The sequence below is a fragment of the Nelumbo lutea genome, chromosome 2 (genome assembly GCF_056320005.1).
Source record: "Nelumbo lutea isolate HS-2025 chromosome 2, American lotus-T2T, whole genome shotgun sequence".
In the NCBI taxonomy this organism is placed as follows: domain Eukaryota; kingdom Viridiplantae; phylum Streptophyta; class Magnoliopsida; order Proteales; family Nelumbonaceae; genus Nelumbo; species Nelumbo lutea.
The window spans coordinates 43,048,052-43,075,057 of NC_142685.1; the positions used below are offsets into that span (position 1 = coordinate 43,048,052).

At 36.3% G+C, this 27,006-nt stretch overlaps 1 protein-coding gene across 3 annotated transcripts; it reads left to right on the top strand.

Moving 5' to 3' along the window:
• Positions 1-619: 619 nt before the first annotated feature.
• PHOT1 (phototropin 1) lies at positions 620-25,692 on the top strand. 3 transcript variants are annotated; one of them, XM_088970489.1, is made up of 25 exons: positions 620-1,064; positions 1,150-1,242; positions 2,264-2,996; positions 3,176-3,358; positions 5,832-5,923; positions 9,355-9,634; positions 9,857-10,076; positions 10,219-10,289; positions 11,705-11,811; positions 12,454-12,503; positions 12,593-12,697; positions 12,831-12,890; positions 12,968-13,057; positions 13,709-13,785; positions 14,451-14,535; positions 15,571-15,651; positions 16,144-16,247; positions 17,117-17,166; positions 17,680-17,786; positions 17,904-18,029; positions 20,598-20,649; positions 23,274-23,386; positions 24,065-24,205; positions 25,042-25,149; positions 25,457-25,692. In XM_088970489.1, exons 3-24 carry the CDS (start codon positions 2,278-2,280, stop codon positions 25,144-25,146), a joined length of 3,018 nt encoding a protein of 1,005 aa, XP_088826615.1. In that variant the 5' UTR covers positions 620-1,064; positions 1,150-1,242; positions 2,264-2,277; the 3' UTR covers positions 25,147-25,149; positions 25,457-25,692. The 3 variants fall into 3 exon arrangements, 2 of the variants coding, with proteins under 2 accessions (XP_088826615.1, XP_088826616.1); XR_016107365.1 differs by having other exon boundaries at positions 651-1,242; positions 24,065-24,234; XM_088970490.1 differs by lacking the exons at positions 620-1,064; positions 1,150-1,242 and having other exon boundaries at positions 5,832-6,041.
• The last annotated feature ends 1,314 nt before the right edge of the window (positions 25,693-27,006 follow it).

Genomic DNA, 27,006 nt, shown 5'->3' on the forward strand with positions numbered 1-27,006 from the left:
TATGAAGAAGGCATTTCCAGATATTTATCCCACAACTTTTCCTTTTTCACTACTTTCTCAAGAACCAAGCACAATACAGAATAGGTCCTAAAAAACGATTCCCCTATTGTGTAATGTGTTCTTGAGCGTGACTCGAAGGAAGAAGACAAACCAATTCCCAATAAAGGATAATTTTCAGAAATTGAGGTTACATTTATTCAATCATTCTTTTTAAATGTGCAACGAAGTGTGAAATTAGAGTATCGAATCAACAAAGACCAAGAAACTATGAGGTTTGTTTTGAAAATCAAAGAGTCCATGAATTGGTAGTTATAGCCGAAAAGGTCTCTTTTGACTTACAAGGACTCTACCCATACATACCCACAAAACACTATCACCGTGAATTGGAAATATCTTTCCGTGCATAATAACATAAATCAAACGAGATATTCCTTATGCGTGAATGTGATGTCATGTGGGTACGTATGGGTAGGAAATCCAAGCACCCCCTTAGTTGGTTCTTAGTAGAGTCTCTTCCCAAGCCCAAATTCACCACAAAAACAAAACCATTTGTCTCTTTACCAAAATATCCTCAATAGTTTTTTAATATTTTATTTTCTGCCCGGCCTCAAAGAGAAGAGATAACTCTATCTATTCTACCAGTCGGAGAAGAGAGAGTCAGGCTAACAACAAACAAAGAGCTTCTTTTGTTTGTCGTTTTACTTGGAATTAATCCTTTCTCCCTCAAGTATTCTTTCTAACACGCACTACGCACACATTTGGAAGCCTTTGTCAGGTGAGAGAGTCAGGGAGTACTGTGACTTACTGATCGGGACTCCGCCATTCAAACGTGCGCGAGCGCAACGATACTCCTACTCACCACATCTTCGCTCCCACGCCACCGATTTCCAGTCTGTAAATTCCTCAGAGATCTCTCTCTTGTTAAATTTAAAAAGATAGAGAGATCAGGTGGAGAGGAGAGAAGAAACAGAAGGATATTTTCTATTTAGTTTCTGTTCCACGTTCTCATGGCCCTCCGAGCAATGTGCATAGCCGTGTGACAGAGATGGAGAACATCGTTTTCTGTAACCATTCTCTGACTATTGCTCATTTTTTTCGCCTTAAAAATTTAAAATCGTTCCTTCTTCATCTTCTCGTCCTCGCTCTCAGATTTTGAGCTTACATGGTCTCGGCGGATTGTTCTTCAAACATCGAAGCAAAGAGATACATCAGCCGCAACAGCTAGCTAGCGCTTCAATTCAGGTACGTACGTACTTGTCTGTCATTCTCCTTTTCCTTCACACATACTTGAAAAACCAGGAACTGCTTATTTTGAGAATTCCTGGGTATCCTTCTAATTTCACAGTATGACTTGAAAGTTGTAATGTTATAATACTTCATGAATTTTCTTCTCCACATCTCTTCCTCCTGGTGTTGCCTTTTGGTACATTCATCTCAGAGAATTTCTGGATTCATTTCCTTTTTCTTCTTGTTTTGGGGATAAACCATTAAATCTCAAGCTCAGCCAGATCCTTGGACATGGATCTTCTTCAAGTGTTCTCGAGGGTTAAACCGCTTCAAGTATAAACAAACTCTCTAAACCTTCCTATTTGTTTCCATGGGAACTGAACATAGATTTTGTCTCTAGTTCTTCAGTTCTACTCTTCTGTTTCTTTTTCTCAATTTTGCCCAATTTAATAATTAATTATTTCGCAGGAAGGTAGAAATCTTATCAACTCAATCTAATTAGTTACTCTTTGTTCTCGTTCTACTCAAGTCAAACATGTAAGTAAAACTAAAGAAAATCTGCAGTTCTGCACAGTCGAGTATCCAGTATCCAGACATTAATTGAATTAAATTAATTAATATAAAATGGTGTTAGCATGGTCTTAATCTCCATGGTGATTAGTGCTAAAGCAGTGAAGCTCATGTCTTTTCTTTGATAAAAAACCATGGTAATTCCATCACTCTACTGACACAACATTCCTCCCATCCATTTTTATTTCTGACTTGGGTTCGGGATCTGCTATTTATTGCTACTGTACAGCCAGCTCAAATGATGGTACGGTGCTCCACAGTCGACTACTGTCTCCGAGCACTTAATATATTCATTCATCTGGTTCTAAATAAGTAATAACCCCAATTAGAGGGTTTGATTATCTTTAAACTAAAGTGGATATTTCAATCACATCCCAAAATGTCCTCGTAATTGATGTATTACAACCCCCCACACGCTTTTGAGGATTTGTCTTCTTTTATTTCATTCAGACAAACTTTCATGCAGATTGCGGAAAGGAAATGGATCCACCTGCTGAACAACCTCCCTTGTCAACCTTCTCCCGAGGCTACCGTCTTGACTCGCTCGAAGTTTTCAACCCATCCAGCCATGCTTCCAGGCCAACCCATCCCGTCTTCCGCCCACAATCGACGTGGCAAAATTGGGATGATTCACGAGACAATTCCATGCCGGAGGAACCCGATCCCCTCCTCTCCGGTAGACCTGCAGACGAGCCCATCACGTCATGGATGGCCATCAAGGAACCAACCCCATCACCACTCAAAGACGCAGAGCGGCCCAGCTCCTTAATCTTCGAGGAGAACCAACAAGACGGTGATACCAACAGAAAGGTCGAAAAACCAACGGGCGAAGCAGATACCGCCGCACAGAGAGCGGCGGAGTGGGGGCTAGTACTGAAGACCAACTCGGAGACGGGGAAGCCGCAAATGGTCACAGTGAGGACATCCGGAGGCGACGACGCGAATAACAGGGAAAGTGGGACGTACCAGAGGGACTCAGGCACCTCGATGCGAACCTCGGACGAGCTATCCGACGACGGGGCGGGAAAAGAGAGAGGGCTCCCGAGAGTATCCGAGGACCTGAAAGATGCTCTGTCCACCTTTCAGCAAACGTTTGTCGTGTCCGACGCGACCAAGCCCGATCATCCCATCATGTATGCAAGTGCTGGTTTCTTCAAGATGACCGGTTACACCTCCAAAGAAGTCATAGGCCGGAACTGGTACCACATCATCTACTTTCTCACCTTGTTTTCATTAACCCTCGTTTTTTTACTGTTTTCAACTGCGTTTATTAATTTATTGTGAAATGTGAAACTGGTCCACAGTTCACTGTCGATCGTTTTCATTAAACTTCAACTAATCAAAAGCTTGGTTTTGTCTGAATTGGGTGGGAGTGCAGCCGGTTTCTTCAAGGAGCGGATACTGATCCTGAAGAAATATCGAAGATCAGAGAAGCATTGAAGGAGGGGACGAATTACTGTGGACGGTTACTGAATTACAAGAAGGATGGAACCCCCTTCTGGAACCTCCTCACCATTGCTCCCATCAAAGATGAAACCGGGAAGATTCTGAAATTCATCGGGTGAGTTTAAATTCTGATCGACTCCTTTGAGTTTTAACCTTCTTAACTCACTGGATAAGTGAACCAGAACCAACCCATGATTCCCATCTTCAATTATTTAATGAAGTGACGGGAACTGGCCTCCATTGCCTCCTGCTGATCAAGATCTCAGCAGCTACCTTCAGACCTTCTTCTCCTAATTCCATCAATCAAATATATCGTCCTGTCTTTTAGCATTCAGTACCTTTTCCTTACCATCGATCATGTATGTATTCACTATTGACAAATACGGCATGAAATGGAGCGGATCAATCCATGACCCGACCTTGTTCCACACCTCTATTTAGCGGGTTTTGAGCCTCACAATCCAAAGCACAAAACTAAAATTATCGAGACACTGTATATGCATTTCTTCCAAGACTCAAAGCAAATGCATAAACGGATCGGGTGTGAATCCACCATACGAGATCAAATGATGATTCAAACCTGCATCTGAACCCTTTTTCCCGATCCATTATTGGATCTGGATTTGGCTGGATCTGTTCTAGATCTGACCCCTTCTATGACCTATGAATGCTTAAGGGTATCCGAGAGTGGCTGCCCACTCATGGGTATTTCTGTCAATACACTTGTAAACGGACAACATAGCTAGGCCAATTTGGTCTTTAAGGTTCCTTCTGTTTTGTCTTGTGTTCTCTCAGGCATTATTGTGTTAGCTCCAATTGGTAGCAATTCATGGCATTTCACTTTGATGGAAATGAATTTGCTTGTCGGGACACATCCCATTCAATGAATAAACGCTGACTGTTAGAAACGGTCTGGGCATAAACGAGAGTTCACATTTGTGCCCCACAATATCCCACAATATATTCCCGCATCTACTGATGATAGTATCAGTCTTGATGATGTCATCATTGAGAGATGTTCTCAATACATGGAGGGGATGTGCTGTGGAACACTGTGGGGCGCATCCTTGTGGGGCACAGATCTGAACTCTATAAATGATATCTTATCATGAGTGTGAGTCGGGTAACCATAATTGTATTTTTTGTTTTTTATTTATACTGATATATTTTAAAATTTTTAAATAATTTATTAATTCTTTTGAAAAATTAAATCTAATTAAATCAGATCTGAATATCCAATTCCTTATTAGATTCCAATTCAAATCAATGTTTGCAAGATTCGATCTGATCTATTATTCATAATAATGAATCAAATTCAGATACTTTCATTCAAATGCAATCCAATCCATTATGCCTACGACATATCCCAGTCGTGCATTGGGAACATTTCCCCATGACGAATTAAATGAGATGTTTCCAATGCACCCCAAGATGTATATGTCAGGCACGTGTGGGATGCGTCATGTGGGCAACCTGGCCCCCATTATTCAAAATTTCTTCTTTATTTTGGATGGGTGGATCCAGTGGATCTCCCACCTAATGGACATGTTGGCTTGGGCACATGATTCCTTCCTTCATGTAGCCAAAATAAGTTGCATAAAAAGCTCCCCATTTTAATAGAATAATAATTGGGCCATTGGAATTAGTTACCCATGGTCTAACGTAATCAAATGCATAATCTCTGACAGATCAGAACCGTTGATATTTGATAAGCATGTGGGTAGGGATGCAAACGGTCAGATCGGATTCAAATCAGGATAAATCCGAATCTGACCCGAGTTGAAGATGTGATTGGATCTCACAAATAGTGATTTGAATCTGAATTTGTTTCGATCCGATTTAAATTATGAAAATTTTAATAAATTATTAACAAAATATATAAATTTTTATATAAAGAAAAACAAAAATTTTAAATATGTTTTTTTCAATTATTTTTATCATATATATTAATATATACATGTTTTTTTTTATAAAAAGTTTACAAAAAATGCAATACAATAAAAACATATTTATAAATAAATATATTGATAAGCATTAATATATACATCTTTTTATAAGTATATATATTGAATCGGATCGGATATGGGTGATCCGAATTGTGATTATCACAGGATTATTCGGATCCAACAAAAATAGCATCAGATTCGGATTGAGGTGGGTCGAATTGGAGATGTGCACATCATTCAGAAGTTCACAAGCATGGTCTTACAAAATTTTTATTGATAGAATTTATTGGGTGGATCAAGTCTAACAGGATGGATGGGTGGAGTTTTAGGCCTTTTCAGTCTATGGGCTCCAATCTGCCATGCAGCCATTAATTTGACCACAAAGGGCCATACCCATGAATGATGGTTAGTTAATGTGAGGCCATGTGATAAAAGAATTTGAGAAGTGACATGAGTTCCTAAAACCGAACAAATTGAAATTGTGAATAAGACAGTGACCTAAAATCTAGGGACAGGAAAGAAAATGATAGAGGGTAATGGACATTGGTGCAGAGGGGTTAGGTTTCTCTATCTCGTTCTTTTTGCTCTTCTTTTTCTTATTCTCTCTTTTGTTGTTGTATGATTCTATGTGGCGTGTTACAGGATGCAAGTGGAGGTTAGCAAGCACACAGAGGGGCTTAAGGATAAGATGCTCCGACCAAATGGATTGCCAGAATCACTGATTCGATATGATGGTATGTGTATCCACATCTTATTCTCCTCTCTCCCAACCATCTCATGTTCATGTTGGACACAGCATCTCCGACACTAGTGCGGAATCCAAATATGCTGCTCAAGGCTGTGTATGATCGGGTACGTATCAATTCATTGAAAAAAACGACTACCATCCAATCACATCAATCGCAAATGAGTATGTATGTCATTGTTTCCCATAATAAGGTGTGGGTTTGTTTAATTGTGTATCATTCATAATTGGTTTGGATTCATAGCCAATTATACACAGCCTTGTTAGCAACAGACCTTTACATCGCGCATACTGATCATTAATTTGTTGGTGCCCTTACTCAACTACCTTTCCTCTAATGATTCAATAATTAAAAGACATGGGGTTATGACGTAGGAATTAGGATGTAAACATCACGTTCACGCCGTATATCTGGAATTTCTACTTCATGAATGACAGCATACAAGAAAGGGAGTGTGTGGCTGTAGCCTGTAGTGTCCTATGGGTACGTGTGGGCATGTGGGTATCGCTCGTGGTTAGGAGATCTTAAATCTTGGTGAGGGGCCACTGCTCTAGGTGTTATCACCGCACCCTTGTTGCGTGGTGTAGACTTCGGATGGATGGCTCCCCACAGGCGCCCCACAGTCCATTCGCCTCGTGCATTGGGAACATCTTCTGTCCTTATCATAGGAGATGTTCCCAATTCACGGGAGTAATAGGGTATAAGGCATGCTCTGTAGGGAATTCATCCCGTCTTCACGGGAGGAATGGAGCGTGGGGCATTCTCTGTAGGGAGCCCATCCCGTCTCCATCGTCAATACAACATTGGGCCATATAAATTGGGTCGGGTGGATTATATGTGTTTAGTCTTTCAATAGACACGAACCTATCTGAATTAGCGTCTACAGTATGCCACACCCATTATTAACTCCGGCATGTGAAGTCCATTTAATCAGATTGACGTGGTATATTATAAAGTTTCAATTACCATAGCTCCAGGTATCCTCTGCTTCATCGGAGAGTGGGAGATCAGATTTTGTATTCACAAAATCGGTACAATATCTTTATACTTGTAGAATTGAGATCTACTCCTCAGAGTGTTCCTCACACCTGTATTCTCCTCATACAATACAAATATATACAAAATGTAAGGTTTTGTATTCTATATATTTGTATATTTATTAGGGGTGCAATTTGGGTGGGTCCAGTCTGAGCTCAAATTAGTCCAATCCAGAATTTTATACAGGTTGGGCTTGGATTTTCAATCCTTGGGCTGGGTTTGGGCCCAAGATTTTTTTTTTTTAATTTTTTGGTCTGGGCTTGAACCTAGCCCTTAAGTAGCCCGGTCCAATTATATACATTTATACATATATATGTGTTATATATATTTACGTAAACACATTTATATATGTAAGAGTGGGTTCATTGCCCAACCCAAGCCCGGCCCGGGCCCAAGCCCAACCCGAGTGCATCAAATTATAGGGCGGGTTGGGCTTGGGTTGGAAAAACCAGGCTTGACCTCGGGCTCAGGCCTTAAGCCCAAATTTTAGGGTTGGGCTTGGGTTGACCATAAACCCGACCTAACCCCCCCGACTTACACCCCTAATTTTTACTCCTTTCAAACTAAGCCTAAAAATCAAATTAGATAGTTATAAATGTTGTTGAGTTTAATATAGTAGTGTATGCTAATTTATGTTTTTAACATTAAGAATTATAAATGTGGCATAATTACATAAGTTCAATTTAGAAAGAATACAAATACAAATATGTACAGTGAAAATACAAGTTTAGAAATACAAAGTACAAGAGGCTTTGCATTGTACATATTTATATTTTCACTTTTTCCAAACAGAACCATAATCACAAATTGCATTATTGATAATGTTACTATCAATATATATTATTGATTAGAAATCACAATGATAAAGTGCTTAAACCACAACAACAACAACAGATGGTTCAATTATCATTAAAATTTATATTTCCTAAATATTATCTTTTACATTACTTATTATACACATTCAAATATCAATTTGAGAAAAATTATCCATTTACTTAAGCAACTTAATGGTCAAGTAAGGCAACAATCTTTGTAAACTTGAGTGCTTGAATTTAAATATTCACATCTTCAAAAGTATTTTTGGATTTTTTTTAAGGAAAATTCAATTCCAAGGCCAGCTCCATCAAGGCCAATCAAAATTGTCTCTTCAAGTTGGTTTGGGTGATGATACCCTAAACTCTAGAACAGGCCTAAGTGGAAAATTGGTTTGAAGAATTTAGAATTAAACCCTACCCGGTAATAGATTGAATAGGATCAGTTCAAGGTTGATTCCATTCAATTCTAGTTAGAACTTAGAATGGAACCTATCCATTTGCTCCCTAGAACTGGCCTGAGTGGGGAATTAGTTTGAAGAATTTGGAACTGGACCCTACCCGATAATAGATTGAAATAAGATCAGTTTGATTCGATTTAATTCTAGTTATAACTTACAACCTATCCATTTGCTCACCTCAATACAACCTACATGTAATTTACCCAAAAAAATAAAAGCTGAAAATATATGATGTAGAAATGACATGATACCAACAAAGATTTGACCAACCCAAACATGATACCAGCAATTGAACAAATTGGATTTGGATGCTAACCTATTAATGATCTATAGGTTGGATTCAACTCAAATTTGTCTTGACCCAACCCACTTAAGCCATTAATATTTTAATAATTTTAGCTTAAAATTAAAATCAACGTATTCTTAATACTCTAATGATAAAAAATGATTGCCTTTCTAACTCAAAGCCCATCAAGACATCTTAGTGTGGGTTGTATTAATTGAGACCTGAGATGGTCAATTGGCTTCCCTCCCAAATAAGAAGGGCGGGATCAAACCCACGTTACAAGCTCTCTATAATAATATGGCTAATGGGCCTCATCTGTCCCCACCCATGATTCCCTTGTATTATATTATATAATATTCAGAAAAAATTAAATAAATATAGGCCATAACTGTTAATGCATCTTCAAGTTACAAGCTGTGCACGTGTATGAAATCCACAATTTTGTCAACTCCTTTCATTGCACCATAATGCATAGCATCAGGCAAGGTCCATTGGTAAATATGGATAAAATCACATCTCTCTTTACCCTTGGGAAGCACTCAAGCACAGGTTGGTGTGGCAGATTGTAGAGGAAATTTTCTATACCAAGGGTATAGAGGATGTGGACTCTACAGCCATGAATGGGTATTTATGACTACAACTGTATAATTAATCTTCCAAGTTCCAAGTATTGTGTTTTCAATTTAAAAGAATGAAGAAAACCCCCGGCCCACGGTTTCTTTTCCCATGCAACTCTCGACGGACGGTGTGTGTTATGTGTGCGTCAGTGCGTGTGATGATCAATCACTGTAAGTTGAACTACAATAAAAATTATTTTTACAGCAAGACAAAAGGAGATGGCCGCCGGTTCAGTATCTGAGCTTGTACTAGCAGTAAAGGAACCACTTGCGCTCTCAGAATCAACAAATCGCCCATTAATGAGGAAATCAGAAGGTGGTGTAGAACGACCAAAGCTACCAGCAGGGCCACAAAGGAGATACTCTGAAAATATGGCTCCTCTTAGACGGAATTCCAATAGCAAACTGAGAAGCTCGATGGAACGAATTAGCGAGTTACCTGAAAAGCAACCGACAAAAACCGGCCGACGACGTTCTTTCATGGGGTATAAGAATTTACATATTGTCAGTGTTAATGAGATGCATTGGTCTTCTTGACAATGGAAAACTAATGGTGTAGTTATAAAATTTTCTCTACTCATGGTGTAGTTATATATTTTTCTCTACTCACGTTTATTAGGAGTCCTTTTCCAAGTTTCTTCTTCTGTTCTTGCTGTTATTACTATATAGAGCTCAGTCAAGACCTGCTTTCTTTCTTGTACATCCAGGTTCCTACGTAAGAGTCAAACAAATGTGGAAGAAGATCAGGAGACAGAAGTTGCAGTGGAGGACAGCGAAAGCGATGATGATCAAAGGCCAGACAGCCTTGATGTTGATGACAAAGCAAGAAAGAAGGAAATGAGAAAGGGTATTGATCTAGCTACTACGCTGGAACGCATTGAGAAGAACTTCGTCATCACTGATCCGAGATTGCCTGATAACCCCATCGTAAGATTTCAATCCCTTTTCCCTAAACTTGTAAAATTGTACTGTACGTAGTCGAAGTACTGAACGTAACTCATTTTCTGGTAAGTGAATTTCTAATTCCTGCCAATCCTGTTTTCCCAATTCTGACCGTTCAAATTCGCAGATATTTGCATCGGACAGCTTCTTGGAACTCACCGAATATAGCCGTGAAGAGATCTTGGGAAAAAATTGCAGGTAATTCTGGCCTTCAATGTCTACATTATCTTTTTAATGAGTTCAAGTTCATGTGTTCAACAATAGAATTTGAAAGATGATGTCGCGGGACTCGGGAGGCGCATTGGCATTGCGAATCCCAGGAAGTAGAGGATATCATTGTAATTTTACTCCTGTTTGGTACCCGAGTTCAATAGTGCCTGCGTGTTCTATGACCTCGGAAATTAGGACGTGTTCGTTTTTTGAAAAGTTATTTATCCGGGTAAATGTATTTATCTCGGTAAATATTTAGAGAAAACAATTATTTAGGTAAATGTATTTATTCGTATTATTTTATTTTTAGGTAAATAAAACAATGATCATTTTTAGTTATAAAATTTATTATTAAAATGGGCAGTTTTATCTTATTCAAGTGTTAGCAATTTCCCCTCAAGTGGAAAAATTAAGAATTTTAAAATCGAACCAGACAATGAACTGTTCAGGGTGGTCCGGTTCCTAAGTTGAATGGTCTGATCGTTCAAACCAAATAGATAGCCCATTCTGATAAAAGAAATTAAAAAATTTAAAAATTTAAAAACAGCCAAAAACCGTTGAACGGTTCAAATGGTTTGAACGATTCGACCGTCCAAGTTAGTGGTTTACTGACCAAATCAATGATTTTTTGCCAAAAAGATGATTCTGGCCTTCTGGGGTAAAATGGAACCAATCAAATAACCGGTTCCTGGTTTTTTCGGTCCAACCATCATGTCCTGTCTGATTTTGAAAACTATGGAGAAAATTAATTATCCACATAAGAATAAGTTTTCTAAAAAAAATATATAGATACCTTGGTTAAAAACCAAAATTTCATTAACTAAATTTCTACTTCTCAAAATCCAAAAAAAAACCAACAGGCCTTAAAACTACGCCATAACTGTTAGGTTAGAAAACTTGAAGATGCAGTATACAGTAGGAGTAGTAGTGTATACTAATGAAGCCCATCCCCCCTTAACCCAAATCTTGGGAGTGGGATTTGATCCCAGGTCTATGCTAAGTTGGGTGCTAACTGTTACAAGGAGTCAAGATCCTACCAACTGAGCCACCACATGGTGCAGTACAGTAGTGTCTAATTTGGTACACGTGAGACTCGTACCCTCTCCTGTTCATTCACTGGGCCCTTTGTTGGTTGCTCTTTGAAATATGGCGTTGGGCTGGAAAAGGAAAACAAGGTAGTTGCAACTTGCAAGAAGCAGTCCCCATTCACTGTACATCCGGTCCAAGATTAGCGTTTCTTGGACTATAGAGCTCTAGAAGATTTCACCTTAAAAGCTTCTTGAACCATCTAACTAGATTGGTAAAGTCTCTTTCTTTATTTATTTCCTCTAAGTTTATTTGTTCTTATGCATACTTGGAACTCCTTGTTTTCGCTTCCAAATGTTCTCTCTGGAATCATGCAGGTTTCTCCAAGGCCCTGAGACTGATCCGGCAACGGTCAGAAAAATAAGAGAAGCGATTGATAATCAAACAGATGTTACTGTGCAGCTCATAAACTACACAAAAAGTGGTACACACAAATTTCTACTGAGCACAGTCTTTCTTCCCTTTGCCTGAGATCCATATGGATGGCCAGCTTTAGTTTTCACATTGTGTGTTTTTTTAACCAACAAAATAATATCACTCTTGATTATTACCAGAGCAAGACCAAAGCATCATAAAGTTCTATCTCATTGCAAAAATGGTCTAAGTTGTCTCATTATTTCGTTACCTTATTAGAGAGCAATTGCTCATAACTCATAAGAGTCAATAGTAAATCCTGTTTATAAATTTTGCTAATTTATTAAATGAAATTAACTTAAGGGTTCATGTATCTAGTTATTCCGTCTATATGAATACGTTTGAAAATTTATTTACCTTGTAACATAATTAGTTCAGTAAAACTTGAGGCTAATTAAACTGGAAACAAGAGCAAGAAGAGGTCGAAGCAAATCAATTGTTCATTATGTAGAAAATGGAAGATCTAGTGTGCACCACTACCTCTTAAAAATATGAATTAACCATTAAGTAATATTTCAATTTCGAGTTTAACTCTCTGTTCACAACATATTGATAACAGCAATCATATCTTTTGTAATAAAACATGCAATATGCTTCTTGTTTTAAAATGCATTCTCTTTATAAGTGACTTGAGCTGTTTGAGTTCATGCAGGCAAAAAATTCTGGAATCTGTTCCATCTACAGCCCATGCGTGATCAGAAGGTAAAACTCCTTTTTTGGCCTCTGATGCTTCCTTATTGTTAGGATTTCTCTTAGATACGATGTGTAATTCTTAGTAGTTTTGTCAACAGGGAGAAGTACAGTATTTTATTGGTGTGCAACTTGATGGCAGTGAGCATGTTGAGCCACTTCAGAACTGTATTACAGAAAATACTGCTGAAGAGGGTGCTAAGTTGGTAACTCTCTTTGCATGCTTTGTTCATTAAGTTGCTTTGCTTCTTTGGGTAGTTTTTATGAATGTCAAGCTTCCATTGGCTCATATAGTATTCATTGCAACTGATTGTAGTAACAATTGGAATCCATATTCAGGTGAAGGAAACAGCAGAAAATGTCGATGAAGCAGTGAGAGAACTTCCAGATGCTAATTTGGTAAGCAACACTTTTATCCACAACTTTATTTAAGACATCAAGATATAGCAGTAGTGAAATTTACTGATGCCCTGCAGAAACCTGATGATCTATGGGTGAATCATTCTAAGAAAGTTTTCCCAAAGCCTCATAGAAGGGACAGCTCATCATGGAGAGCTATTCAAAAGGTATATATCTCCTCTCTATTCATGTCTGAGTGTGTATAATGGACTACTTCAAAATTTGAGGGATTACTGCTGGAAATATAGTGTATATACTACCAGTGGTATCTACTGTGTGCTTATTTGATTTATTCTATTGATGCATCTTGAATAAATTTGTTCTATGATTTGTCTGTTTATCTATAATTAAATGGATATCAACTAAACATTCTTCCTTTGTCAAAAAAAAAAAAAAACTGCTTTGTATTTTGAAGAATGCAATTAATGCTGTCATGCAGGGGCCATTACTTGGTTTAATGGTAAAATCTCAGGCTAGCAAGCCTAAGAACACTTGTTTGAATCTGAGGGTGGCCACTTTGTGCAAAAAATGCCAAAGGTTAGGACCATACCCACTCTACCCCCCCCCCCCCCCCCCCCCAGACCCCAGATAGTTGGGACCAACATTGGGTAATGAACTCTATGGTCTTTTATTAATGCTGCCATGCATAGAGTAGTAGGTCATAACAGCAGTATGATCAATATCTCTGATATGGCATTTACCTCAAGTTACTCTCCTGATTGATTTGTGGAAATTTTGAATTTTTTGATACTTTATTGAACAAAAAGAAACTTTTTTCTTGATATCTCATTAACTTCCCAATATATTATGATTTCCAGATTTTAGAGAGTGGAGAACAGATAGGATTAAAACATTTCAGGCCAGTAAAACCCCTGGGATCTGGTGACACTGGCAGGTTTGTGTTTCTATTTTCCTCAATTATGTGCTAGTAGCCTAGTAGGCCATTACTGTTGATAATATTTTGGAACCATACAACTTACGTACCAGTCACCTTATTCAAATTCACTCACTAAACATCTCACTGGTTTATCATAAAGATTAATAGTGTCTGAGTGATTTAGTTTTCAACCTTCTAAGCAACTTCTGTGTTGCTTTTGGTAAATCAGAAGCATTTAATCATTTAAAAATATTGGGTTATTGTTGTTGAAATTTAACCTTCCAACTAACCTTTGTGTTGCATCCAAGTTTCACATTCTTGGATAAGGTTGTTGTTAAAACTTCAATGCTTTTCAGCCATACTGTGTAGATCATAGAAGAACCTGTTGGTCGTCTATCCTGCATCATGTTGCTAGTAATTGTTGTTAGTTCCTATGTAACATAAACTGCATGATGAACAATGGCTGGCAGATGCATTGCATATGAATTTTTTCTCAAAGGATTTTTCAGGTATTGAATTATCCATTGGACAATGGACATGCAGCATTTTGAATTCTTGATGAACTTTCACCCGAGTTTTTGGCAATTGATATAATGTAGTTTCGTAAATTTCAGTATACTCTGAAACTATGAATTTTCACTGCAATCCAGAAAGTCTAACTGCTATTGTCAAATTTATGCCAGTGTACATTTAGTGGAATTGTGTGGAACTGGAGAATATTTTGCAATGAAGGCTATGGACAAGGCTCTTATGCTCAATCGCAACAAGGTATTTAGATCCAAGTTCTGCATCTATATTCTTTGCATTTCATCATACATTAGACAATATGAAAAGTTATAACTATTTACATCTAATCACAATGACTTGGTTGTTACTGTAGAAATATCAACCATATGCTACACAAGGAAAAAAAAAAGACTCTCTTTTTTATTATGCTCCAACTGAGAATATTCTGTAGGATCTCTAGAAATGGACAGAAAGAAAGATCAAAACAAAAGAAAACATATCTAACTCTGGAAATTTCTTCCCCAGACCCCACATTGGTGGGAGCCTTCATGCACTGGGCTGCCCTTTTTTTCTTTTCCATTAGGTGTATGAGTTATCAACAATGGATGTCAAGTGAAATTTTTGGCACATTCTATGAAGTGACCTGGCATTAGAAGTAACAAAATATTTCAAGTAGTTTAGTGTCAATCACTATTTACTCTTTCTTTTAGTACAAGGGAAGACCTTCAGTCTTTTACCTATTAGATTGTGATTGTTGCATATCCATAGAGAAGCTAAGATGGGCAGATTTAACAGTTTTTTTTTTTTGTTCAAGTGTTGCATCAGAGATATCATATGCATATGTTAACCCTTTCCAGATCTCCAACAGCTATCTCTAGGGTACTAGTAAGGCTATTGTTTGTGCTGTTGACTGTATTTTTTAGGGCGAATTTAGTCATTTTTTTAAATTAATTCATATAATAAAGAAATAATGATAGATATCTTTGCTCTATGGCTGAGTTAGGTCCCATGGCACTGACAAGGTTATATAAGACCAGTGTAAATAGATTATTGAAATGGCAATGAAGATTTTCCATCCATGCTTTTAGTTCCCTGTATACCTTAGCCTGCTTGAATGACACCTTTAGGGAGTATGGTATTTATCCTTTTTTATCTATAACAAACCTAGGAAATAGTGGTAAATAAATTTCTTTGTACAGTTTTATATACCATTCTCACTGCATAGCAGAAAGTGAGTTCCCTTGGGAGGTGGGATCTTTGTTCTTATTGGTGGGGTCTTTCTGTCCTTTGTTACAGGTGCATAGAGCTTGTGCAGAAAGAGAAATTCTTGACATGTTGGACCACCCTTTTCTTCCTGCATTGTATGCCTCTTTTCAGGTTTGTCACTTGAAGATATACACATTATAACTGCACTTGAACTGTTATAAGTTGCATAAGTTACAGATTTTAACTGTTTGATGTGCTTAACTTACATGGTTGTATTTCAACATTTTTTTTTGATAAATGGATATCTCATACCTAAATGCCATAATAACCTGGATTTCCAAGTTGGTTTTCACCACAGTTTTAAGATGAGATTTAGTGCTTACAGGTTTCAGAAGAAAAATGTGAACAAACTATAAATGTGGAATTGCATCTATCATCTTTTACATAGTGTAACGGCGAAACAGAATTCATGAAACCGACCCCATATAGTTGGGATAAGGATATGATGGTGATGATTATCTTTTACATATCGTTCTTTCACCTGTTGCATGTCCCCCCAATTCCAGATTAGGCAGAAAACGTTTATGGATCCATAGATGTTTACATATGTTTACTTACCTTCATGTGGATTAGATGGAATCTTATGCTTAATATATTTTGCAGACAAAAACTCATATTTGTCTGGTAACTGATTACTGCCCTGGTGGAGAGCTATTTTTGCTTTTGGACAGGCAACCAATGAAGGTGCTCAAGGAAGACGCAATGAGGTATTGGTTATCATTATTATTAGTTTTAAAGTGATATTTAGCATGTGCTGATAAATTTGATTGGTGCATGATGGCAACATATCATTGTTTAAATATTCAGTCAATTTTATTCTCTGTGTTGTCCCTATCTTATAAAGGGATTGCACATTTAATAATTACTTGTGAATCACATAAAGCATCTTCAAGAAATTTTTCTTTAGGGAAAAGAGAATGAAAACCAGAAAAGACAAACAGAAAACTAAGAAAAACAAGAAAAAAAAAACTCTTGGAAAGGATTACCTTTGTTGTCCTTATAGCCTCTATCTTTGAATAAATTTGTCCTACCCATACTGAAAGCCTTGTCAACTGATTTTTTTTTTTTTTTTGTAATTTGTCGGCCTGAAGTGAAAATATTTTGTGAAATTTTCAGTTTGCTATATAAAGATACTGCACTTGAGTGTCTGAACCAAAACATTAAGGACACTATGACCCACATGGTTTTCTGGTCACTATCATAGAATAGGATTCATTGTTGTAATGTTCTCACTGTGCTGAAATATGGAGGCTTGGAGTTGACACAAATCTGTTCTTTTAATTGTTTACTTCTTGTTCATATGCTTGGTAATGCCTTTTTGTTCAATAACCCTAACTCCCTGAGAAATTTTATCAATTGAGAGATAATGGATGTTTTAATCTTCATTATCTAGACATGTTAAAATCTTTATTTTATTGTGAGATAAGAATTGCAAGCCAATGTAATGAACTTGACATAAAAAAAAAAGAAAAAAGTCTTCCAGTTTAAGGTAAAGGTTTCTTTGAAGATGATTTCTTGCCGAAATTTTCATGGTTGATTCAATGAACGAAAGTGACAAAATTGTTGGTGACTGCAGATTCTATGCTGCAGAAGTGGTAGTTGTGCTGGAGTACCTTCACTGTCAAGGTAAAGAATATATTGTTTTCACCTTATTCCATCAGGAAGAAATTATTCAAGTATAACTATCATATTAGCAAATTGTTATGCAAACCTCCATTTATTTTAATTTGGATTAATATTTAATCATCCAACTAGATTATGATCCATTTATTTAACAAGATTTCTTATACCATTGCACATATGTTTCCTTATTCTCCATTTATTGACATGTTCAAGAGTTCCTTGTAATTGAGTACAATACTTCTCATTATTTTTTTTTTCCTTCAACATGATGTTCATCAATTTTCACATTAATATTCAAGGTTAATGATAAAAAAATATTCACCAACCACTGCAAGGATCATCCATAACCATGTATTGATTTAATGAAATATACACTTTTGTTAAACCGAGAGAGTGAAATTAGAGAAAAAATGAAGCATAATGAAGTTTTGCATCTCACTTTCCTCACTTAATGCCCACCTTATTGACAGGCTTCTTGAAGATAATCAGATGGTGAAATTATTTTGTTCTCTACAGGTATAATTTACAGGGATTTGAAACCCGAAAATATCCTACTGCAGAGCAATGGGCATGTAACTTTGACAGATTTTGATCTGTCATGTTTGACATCTTGCAAACCTCAGGTGTTTTAACCATTAACTGATTTTATATTTCAAGACTATTTTTTACACTGCAACTATTTATATGCTTGTTTTGCATATTTTTCCACAAAACTAATAGGCCCAGTATGTCATCTGTAGCTTTTGATTCCAGATACCCAGGATAAGAAAAAGAAACAGAAAGGACATCAACTGCTTCCAATCTTTATGGCTGAACCAATGCGAGCATCAAATTCATTTGTTGGAACTGAGGAATACATAGCGCCAGTATGTTGTTCTCTCAACCAGCAATTTGGTTTCCAAAGAAAATAGTAGGATTATAATTCAACTGTTCTTCTTCCTCACTTTAACCTTGGTCAAAGAAAGTACAGGCATAAACTAACAAGAAGAAATAAAGATATCGAGGATGTTTCACCAAAAATTCAAGCGTTAGTTTCATTTAGGGGTGTTCACGGGTCGGGTTGGGTCGGTTTATTGGGGTTTTCCCAACCGACCCGACCTGGTCGGGTTACCTGAGATGGAAACCGAAACCGACCCACTGATAGGCCAAACTGACCTGGTCGGTTTGAGTCGGGTTGGGTCGGTTTGGGTTGGTTTCAGTTTTGCTCTTGTACAAAAGGATACCTAATTGAATTCTAATTGTTCTTGCCTAATGGGTTGCCTATATGGTGTAAAAGATTATAGAAAGTTAGAAACTAGGATAGATTGCCTATTCTAATTGTAATTGCCTAATGGGCCTTCTAGTTCTAGTAGAAGACTAGTTATAGTTAAGTAGGAAACTACTCAAACTCGGAACTACCGAACTAGTAGAAGACTAGTTCGGTTCGGGATGGGTTGGTTTCGATTTTCACACAAGAAAACCGAAACCGACCCGATATATCGGTTTATAGATTTTCCCAACCCGAAACCGACTGGTACTGATGAAAACCCGTCCGACTCGGGTTGGGTCGGTCCGGGTTGGTCGGTTTGGTCAGGTTGGGCATTCTTATGAACAGCCCTAGTTTCATTGATAATACACATCAGTACACACATTTACTAATACAACTACTATTTGTTTGCTTTTACATATTTGGAGCAGTTTGTCAGAAACTCAGACGTACCCGACTGATGGTCAGACTGTCAGAACCGGGAAACCAGCAGCCAAAATGGTTTTTAGGCCACTTGGTTCTTAGAAATGTTGGCTTAGTTAAACCTACCTTAATTGCATGTACAAATAAATTTTCTAACTTATAATGTTTATTATTTCAAGTTTATTTTAATATAAAATGCTTTAAAATGTAATCTTTAAACCATTTGCTTTTTTTTTTTATTTTTTCTTTTTCTTGAATTTTCAATTCATAATCATCATCATCATCTATGCCTTATCGCAACTACATGGGGTCAGCTACATGAATCCTGTTTTTCCAATCCATTCTTAGAAAATGTTGGCTTAGTTAAACCTACCTTAATTGCATGTACAAATAAATTTTCTAACTTATAATGTTTATTATTTCAAGTTTATTTTAATATAAAATGCTTTAAAATGTAATCTTTAAACCATTTGCTTTTTTTTTTTTATTTTTTCTTTTTCTTGAATTTTCAATTCATAATCATCATCATCATAATTTATGCCTTATCGCAACTACATGGGGTCAGCTACATGAATCCTGTTTTTCCAATCCATTCTTAGAAAATGTTGGCTTAGTCAAACCTACCTTAAATGCATGTACAAATAAAATTTCTAGCTTATAATGTTTATTATTTCAAGTTTATTTTACATAAAATGCTTTAAAATACAATAAAGCCTGTTGGTTCATGGGGTGAGCTACATGAATCCTGTTTTGCCAATCCATTCTATTTAAATCCATATCCACTGTTAAATTATTAGTGCTTAAATCATTTCTTACTACTTCTATTCACGTCCTTTTTGGTCTACGCATAGCTCTTCTAGGGGTCAAACCACTCAACCCGTGACGCAGTGACAAAAACTGGTCTGAGTCTGAAAACACTGATTTGGAGTTCATCCAGTGTTCCCCTGGTTAGTATTGTCCTGCAAGTTTATGTCTATCCTTATCCATTCATGACTTTTTTGAGGCATCCAGGCAGCTTAACTGGTTGATAACATGTTAGACTGGTAGCATTTGTCTATTGGCTAAATTTTTACATTAGCCACACAGTATAGCCAGTTGATTCCAACAAAAATGAAAGAATTGAAAAAGAAGCTACCACTTCCACAAAGAACGGACTTGCTTCTTTATGTCATATCCCTTGAATGTAGAACCATTGCATCTGATAATAACTTAATTTTGAACCAAAATGAAAGCTTAGTGTAGGTCAATAAACAACTTGAAGTGAGACAAACCTTGCTCAGATCATCTCAGGCCATACGAAGCCTTAGATGGTTAGCCCAAGCTTGGATTGCAAAGAATTTGCTAATCTCAGGCTAGGTGAGATCAGATCATTGAACTGAAGTTTTTTATATTATTTCCTCTCAATCCAAAATGCATAACCCACTATTTGAGACTAACAGTTGATGTATATTAATTGGAAAGAACAAATATGAATTTATTTTACAATATGAAATATATTAATTATATATAGTATATAAACAAGCCGAGCGCACCAAAGTTTGGCTCAGGTCAAATAAGCTTAAATTAGGGTTTGGTTTTAGCTTCATGAACAAAGTGAGCTAGCTGCGCCCATATCCATCCTTAATTTAGTCAAATCTTTCTTGAACTCTCCGAATGGCGATATGTGTCATGGGATGAAGTTAAATGATATATCAGAAATTAGATTTAAATCCCACATTATGGAATCCCTATTTATCAAGATTTAAATTGTTTTTTTCTTTTTCAGGAAATTATCACTGGGGATGGTCATACAAGTGCAGTTGATTGGTGGGCTCTTGGTAATTCTTTATTATTTTAGTGATTTTTGAACACTATTACCTACTTACCTTAGAGTCAATGCACCACTAAAGAAACCTATACTCTTTGATGCATCTTCTTTCTCAAAAGGATTTTTTTTTTTTTTTTTGTGAAAATGAAAAGTTGCAAAATGTAATAAATTTTAATGTTAGAATAACAATGTGGTATCCAATAATAACTGTGTAAACAGATCATTAATTCAAGCTATGTTCATCCCAAATATCCATTCTATTTCCCTGTTTATCGAATAAATATCCATCCATGTTAAGTTTCCTTCTCTTGGTATCTTATTGAACAATAAGCCACAGCTAAAAGTTATGCTCTGATTAGTAAGACTTATAAACCAGGACCTGTTCACAAGATGTGTTTATTAAATACTCTATTATTTAGCAACAAGGAGTGCACCTTTAAAGATAAGGGCCAGATGATGGACCTTGATATGGTATGTGTTTGGTTCCGTGGGCGTTTATGGACAGGGCGTTAATTTGCACTTTTTCACTTTAAACGTTTTTTACTTCAAACATTTCCTGTTTTTGTTGTTTGGTTGAACTTCACTTTAAACGTTTTTTACTCTCCACCTCAGATTAATACCCATTAAAGTGTGCCACATCAGCATTTGGTTTCAAGAAACGCTGGGGTGTTGGGGGAAACAAGAATTTGACATTTCCCCAAATGCCCCATGCACAAAAATCAAAGCGTTTCAGTTTTCTACCATTTATTTGATAAATGGTGAAACCAAACAATTGTTTCATTTTGCTTCATCTGCAATAAACGCCAATGCCTATGTGGCGCTGATGTGGTGGCGTTTTTTCAATAAACACCAAGGGAACCAAACATCCCCATGGTGATATACATATGTAACTTATTTTTCTGAACTCAATATTGGAACCATTCAATTTGAAATTCTTTTATTGAGATCTATTCATGGAATGAATTAGGGAGTTTTACGAGAGAGATTGATATTATCAGTGTCTGTGAAAATATATACATTTACCAGCATTTATTCAATCTTCTTAACCTTCTGATATAGATCTTCGTTTTGTGAAAGGATGTATTATTTCAATCTCCTTTGGAGGTTTTTGACACATTTTACTTGTATTTTAGTTAAATCTTGTGTGCTTGCTTAGATAAAATTTATTGAAAAATATCTAGCTTTTGTACTTTCTGTATTTCAAAGTTATGACTTAAACTTCCTCACTATGGAAAGTTTATTATTCACATCTAATACAATTCAAGTATCCCTCTCTGATCATAGAATCTATTTCAGATAAGGTCCTTGTCAGGAAAATTGTTGCAAACATTTAAAACATAAGTTTTCTACCCAGGGGAAGGAGTTGACAAATTCTTATATCTTAAGAAACAGAACTTTCATGACTAAAGATTAAAGTGAAGGAAGATGATTGGTTCTGGTGCTAATTGATGCATCATAAACCCATAAAGAAAAGACCTGACAGTTCTCTGTATGTTAAATCTTCTGGTTAAGAAGCTATAATATAATTAGGAACAATGAGAAATACCAAGGGCCACCCATGAACAAACAGATATTATCATTTATGTATTTATTCCTAACTTAATTCACCAACCATTCTGAAACATAGTTATTTCAAAATATTGCTGGTAGACAACACTGTAATGGAATAATAAGTCAAAACAGTGGTGGTGTTTTGGAGGCATCTCATTTTCAATGAAATGGGCAGATCCCTAGTGAAAAGACAAGAAACCATTGTCAGCAATAATAAGTCAAAACAGTGCTGGTGTTTCTGCCTTTTATAAAGGGGTTTGCCCCTTTTAAAAATGGGGTGTTCCCAAATTACTCCCCATAGTAGAAAACCTATTTAAAATGTTTCTTGACATCTACTTAGTGGGAAAAAAACACACCTTAATACTTAAGAATCAATCTGAACCATTTCTTTAAGTAAAATTCTGAGAACAACCATTACCCCTAGAACAAAAAATTCCATAGCATGCAACATTGGTTTCGTTGGATGGATAATTAAAAAAAAAAAAAAAGCTTTCTAACAGTACTGAAACCAAAGCATCTGCACATGTTTTCACATAGTAAATGAAGGTTCAGAGAAAAATTAACAGGATTATGTCTCATAGGGCATCATTTTTTATTCCATGCTTCATTTTCTGTCATTACAAAGAGTCATTCCACATCTTCACACTTTGCATCTATATCAGTGAGTTAAAACCAGCAATGTTAAATGGAAATAATTAAATCAGATGATACTATGCTGTTTCTTGCATTCATGAAAACAGTTAGAATATGTTTCTTCTTACCAAAAAGACCAAAAACTTGGTGTTAATCTCTCTCCGATGCATTTAGAAGGTTTTCTTGCTAGCATTTAATCTTATGGTTGCACATACGTTGTCTGCATAAAAATGACTGAGATATGATATTGGATATGTTATCCAGAAAGTTTATTTGTTGCTTCATGTTCTGTAATTCAGTTCATTACTTCCAATGTCTAGAATATTCCCAAAAGAGATGGCATACTTCAGTTGCATTAATGTAAAACATCTTTAAGAGATTTTTTTATTGTTCTGCCTCTTAATTTTTTACCATCTTAACTTGTGGACTTGGCTCAATAACCACTCTCAGGAATTCTTCTCTATGAGATGCTTTATGGATATACACCGTTTAGAGGAAAGACAAGGCAAAGAACGTTTGCAAACATTCTTCACAAGAATCTTAAGTTTCCAAGAAATATTTCAGTAAGTCCCATGAACTTATTGTTTAATATTGAAAATCTCCATACAATTGCTCCACGTCTTATATTATGTCTATGTATGAAGCTGATGTGAAATGTGTATTTTCTTGATTTGTATTTGTATTTATATAAGAACATTGTACACAAAATAGAACAGGGGATTTGAACAAAAAAAAGGTTTTAAAGCTTAAATTCCAGCTAAAACAATGGGTTTTAGGGATGAAATAGTATTCAGAATGATGGCATCAATAGAATGGCTTTAGTGAGGATTAAATCTGGAAGCTTTGACAAAGAAAATAATCTTTTAAGGGATTGGTTGTGATTAATCAGTCACCCCAATCTGTTTGTCCTGAAAATTTGACACTTTTTTTCTTTTTTGAAAAAAGGAAATTTTGATAAAAATATCACTATCAAATGACAAATGAGGGCATGGAATGTAGGACATACTGAATCCTCAATTCCGTTAATTTGAACGTACTATAATTTACAAGCTTTGAAACTGTATGTAAAATACATAGACAGTAGATGCAGTATGAAAAGGTTATTTGGTTCTTACAAAGACTTAAACAACCTCTTTCATAATATGAAGTGCTTTTATTGCATAGCTTATGGGGTATAGCAAAATTTTGTTACTTAAATTATAATGGCAACGTTGCTGCTGACAAAATTTATCTTTGAGCAGGTAAGTCTCAATGCAAAGCAACTAATGTACCAACTGCTGCAGAAGGATCCCAAACATCGATTGGGTTCACATGAAGGAGCGAATGAGATTAAGCAACATCCATTCTTTTGCAGTGTAAATTGGGCGCTGGTTCGCTGCATGGTCAGAAAATCATAAACTTTATTGGAAAAGTAAAGTTGAACTATATAGATGCATTTGCAAGTCTACACACAAACTTTTGTGCTTTTAACCAGAAAAAAAGACATTTTGACAAAATTAAAATTGCATCTGAGAAGTCATTGGCCACCGTATGTCCCATGTGCATGGTGCAGATGAATAGTGGTAGATCCTCACAAATCAAATTATTCAGGCTATTTCCAAGACTATAAATTGGATAGGTGCCATTTTTCTAGAGGAATATATACTTTTTGGATGCATGCAATGTTTTCTTCTAACTGTAAAGAAAATAAGAAAAGCAGAAAGGGAGATTGGGTGGCTTATAGACAAATAGAGGGTAGATAATTTGGTTAAGTTCACTATTGAAAACAAGGAAACTGATAAGATATTAATGAGATACACCCATATTAATAATATTATAACAAGTCTCCTAGCCTTTGCAGTTTTTTTTCCCCTCCTGGAAGGCACATTGTCACCATAATGGGTGACTTCTAATTGCAAATTTATGGTGTTCAGGCCAAGCACCACCTTCAACACGCATTGTCAACTAGGAAATGCCTTGATAACCATGTCATGACATTGTACCAACCATAACTCCCAACACTTGGGTAGAATAAGATAAAAGAGTAACAAACTATCAATAAATATATATTTCAAGTATCAAATTTGGGTATCTACATATGTTTCTGGTTAAACTAGTAATTACAAGATATGCTAACTGTACTTGGTAATCTTGATGGATGTTGAAAACCATTTTATTCTTGGTTTTATTCATTTTTTGTATTATCATCAGAGACTTTGAATATTCCTATTGTATGCAGAACCCTCCAAAACTTGACGCTCCCCTCTTTGAGGCAACTGATGCTGAAACTGAAGTTAAAGTTATGGATCCTGAACTCCTAGATCTACAGACTAATGTCTTCTAGGAGGTATATTCCATCTCTGCTCTTTTAATCATTTGGGAAACTGATCTTTAAAAGACAAGCCATGCTCCGTGAATAGAATCTTAATGGTTGTATGCCCAATGAATTAGCCACCACTGGTTGGGTCCATCTGAGAGTCCTGAGTTTTACCAATCAAATAGGAGGTCCTAAATGTGATCTTTGTACCATAATTTCTAGTTTTCTACTACATTAATCTTCTGCTAGTGGTCATTGTGGTAACTGTAGAATGGTTCTGACTATTATTGTCTAATTTAATTTAATTTACTGAGATTAATTTATTTTCCTTCTGCAGATTCAAGCATCTAAACTGCAGCTCCTGCTTCAGAAGTCATAATGAGAGTTTGGAAATAATGCTTCAATATGCCCAATCTTTTCTCTTACGAAGTTGAGTTGAAGAGCAACTAGAGGGAGAAATCTGGCACCTTGATTGTTTTCCTACTTTATTGTATACGTGCATAGTGGCTTTTGTTTTGCAGTATGTTGATGGAACTGGGAAGTTAAATAAAGAATTTATTCAAGTGGCCAAAATCGTCCAATTGGTAAAGCTTTGCATTAGGTTCTCCCTGAGTGGGATAACCTGGTGGGCATCATTCTGTTGCAAAATCATAAAAAAAATATGCAAATCCAATAAAATGAAACAAAAATTCATAAACCTTTGGCAGTGCACCGAGTACAAGGAATTCAAAGGAAAGCGGTTGTAGGCATTTTACTTTGGATACTTGATTCTTGTTTTTTCACATTTTTAATTTGGACAGGTTGAGCAGTTGGGTTGCGCCCAAATCAGATTATTCTACCATAGCACGCAGCTTCAGTGTCCAGTCCGTTTCAGTCACGTACCAATTGGCTGCTTCCTTCCAGTGAGGTAGTAAACAATGGGAACATGCAACTCTTGGAACTTCGACACATGCACATGGTGGGACCTTGGAAAGGACACAAGACGAATTTTAATGGGGCCCCATTTGTCTGTAGGGAGAAGAAATTCAGAAGTTGCAGGAATTCGTTGTTTATTAGCGTTTCCACTGGAATATCCATGTGATAGTTGTTACTTGGTGGTGTCAGAAATTTTACCCTTTCGATCGGCTACCAAAACTCAAAATTCCAACAACTTCCAAAGCCACCAAAATGAGAAAGAACCAATCTCAATATAAAGCATTCTTTATCCCAACTTTCTTTCTTTTTTTAATTTTTGCTGTCGAATTGAATTAATCAAATCAATTCATATCTTTTTTTCTCCAATTACCCTTCATTGCTTTTTTTTTTCCTGTTTACTTTTTTTGTAGATTTCTAGCTAACCTTTATATAACCCTCAATCTGTTATCATCTTCTTCCACCTATGGGTGTCAATTGAACTGGATTTGGTCCAATCCAATCTGGTCCAACTGAATGAATCCATTACAGATGAACCAAGTTCAATCCAATCCGATGAATGTTTTGGACCATTTTGGACCAGCCAAATTTAATGTCTGGGCCATACAATCTGTGCAAATCGATTTTAATCTAGATTGGTTCTAATCCAAACCTGGTCCGTTGACACATATATTCTTATCCGGATATTGGTTTAATCCAACTTAATCCAATATAAATTTATTATGCATGGACCAGGTCCAATCCAATTCAATAAATACTTTAGACCATTAAGTCTGGATTGGCCCAATTCAGTATCTCATTGGTCCCTCCAATCCATCCAAATTGATTTTGATGTGAATGAATCCAATTTAAAACTGATCCATTAACACCCCTACTTTCACTAGAGAGAAGTCTGCGATTATCTTCACAAAATCATTTAACCAATATTGCCTAGCAAAATACACCAGTGCTGTAAAAATCAGACTGTTGGACTGA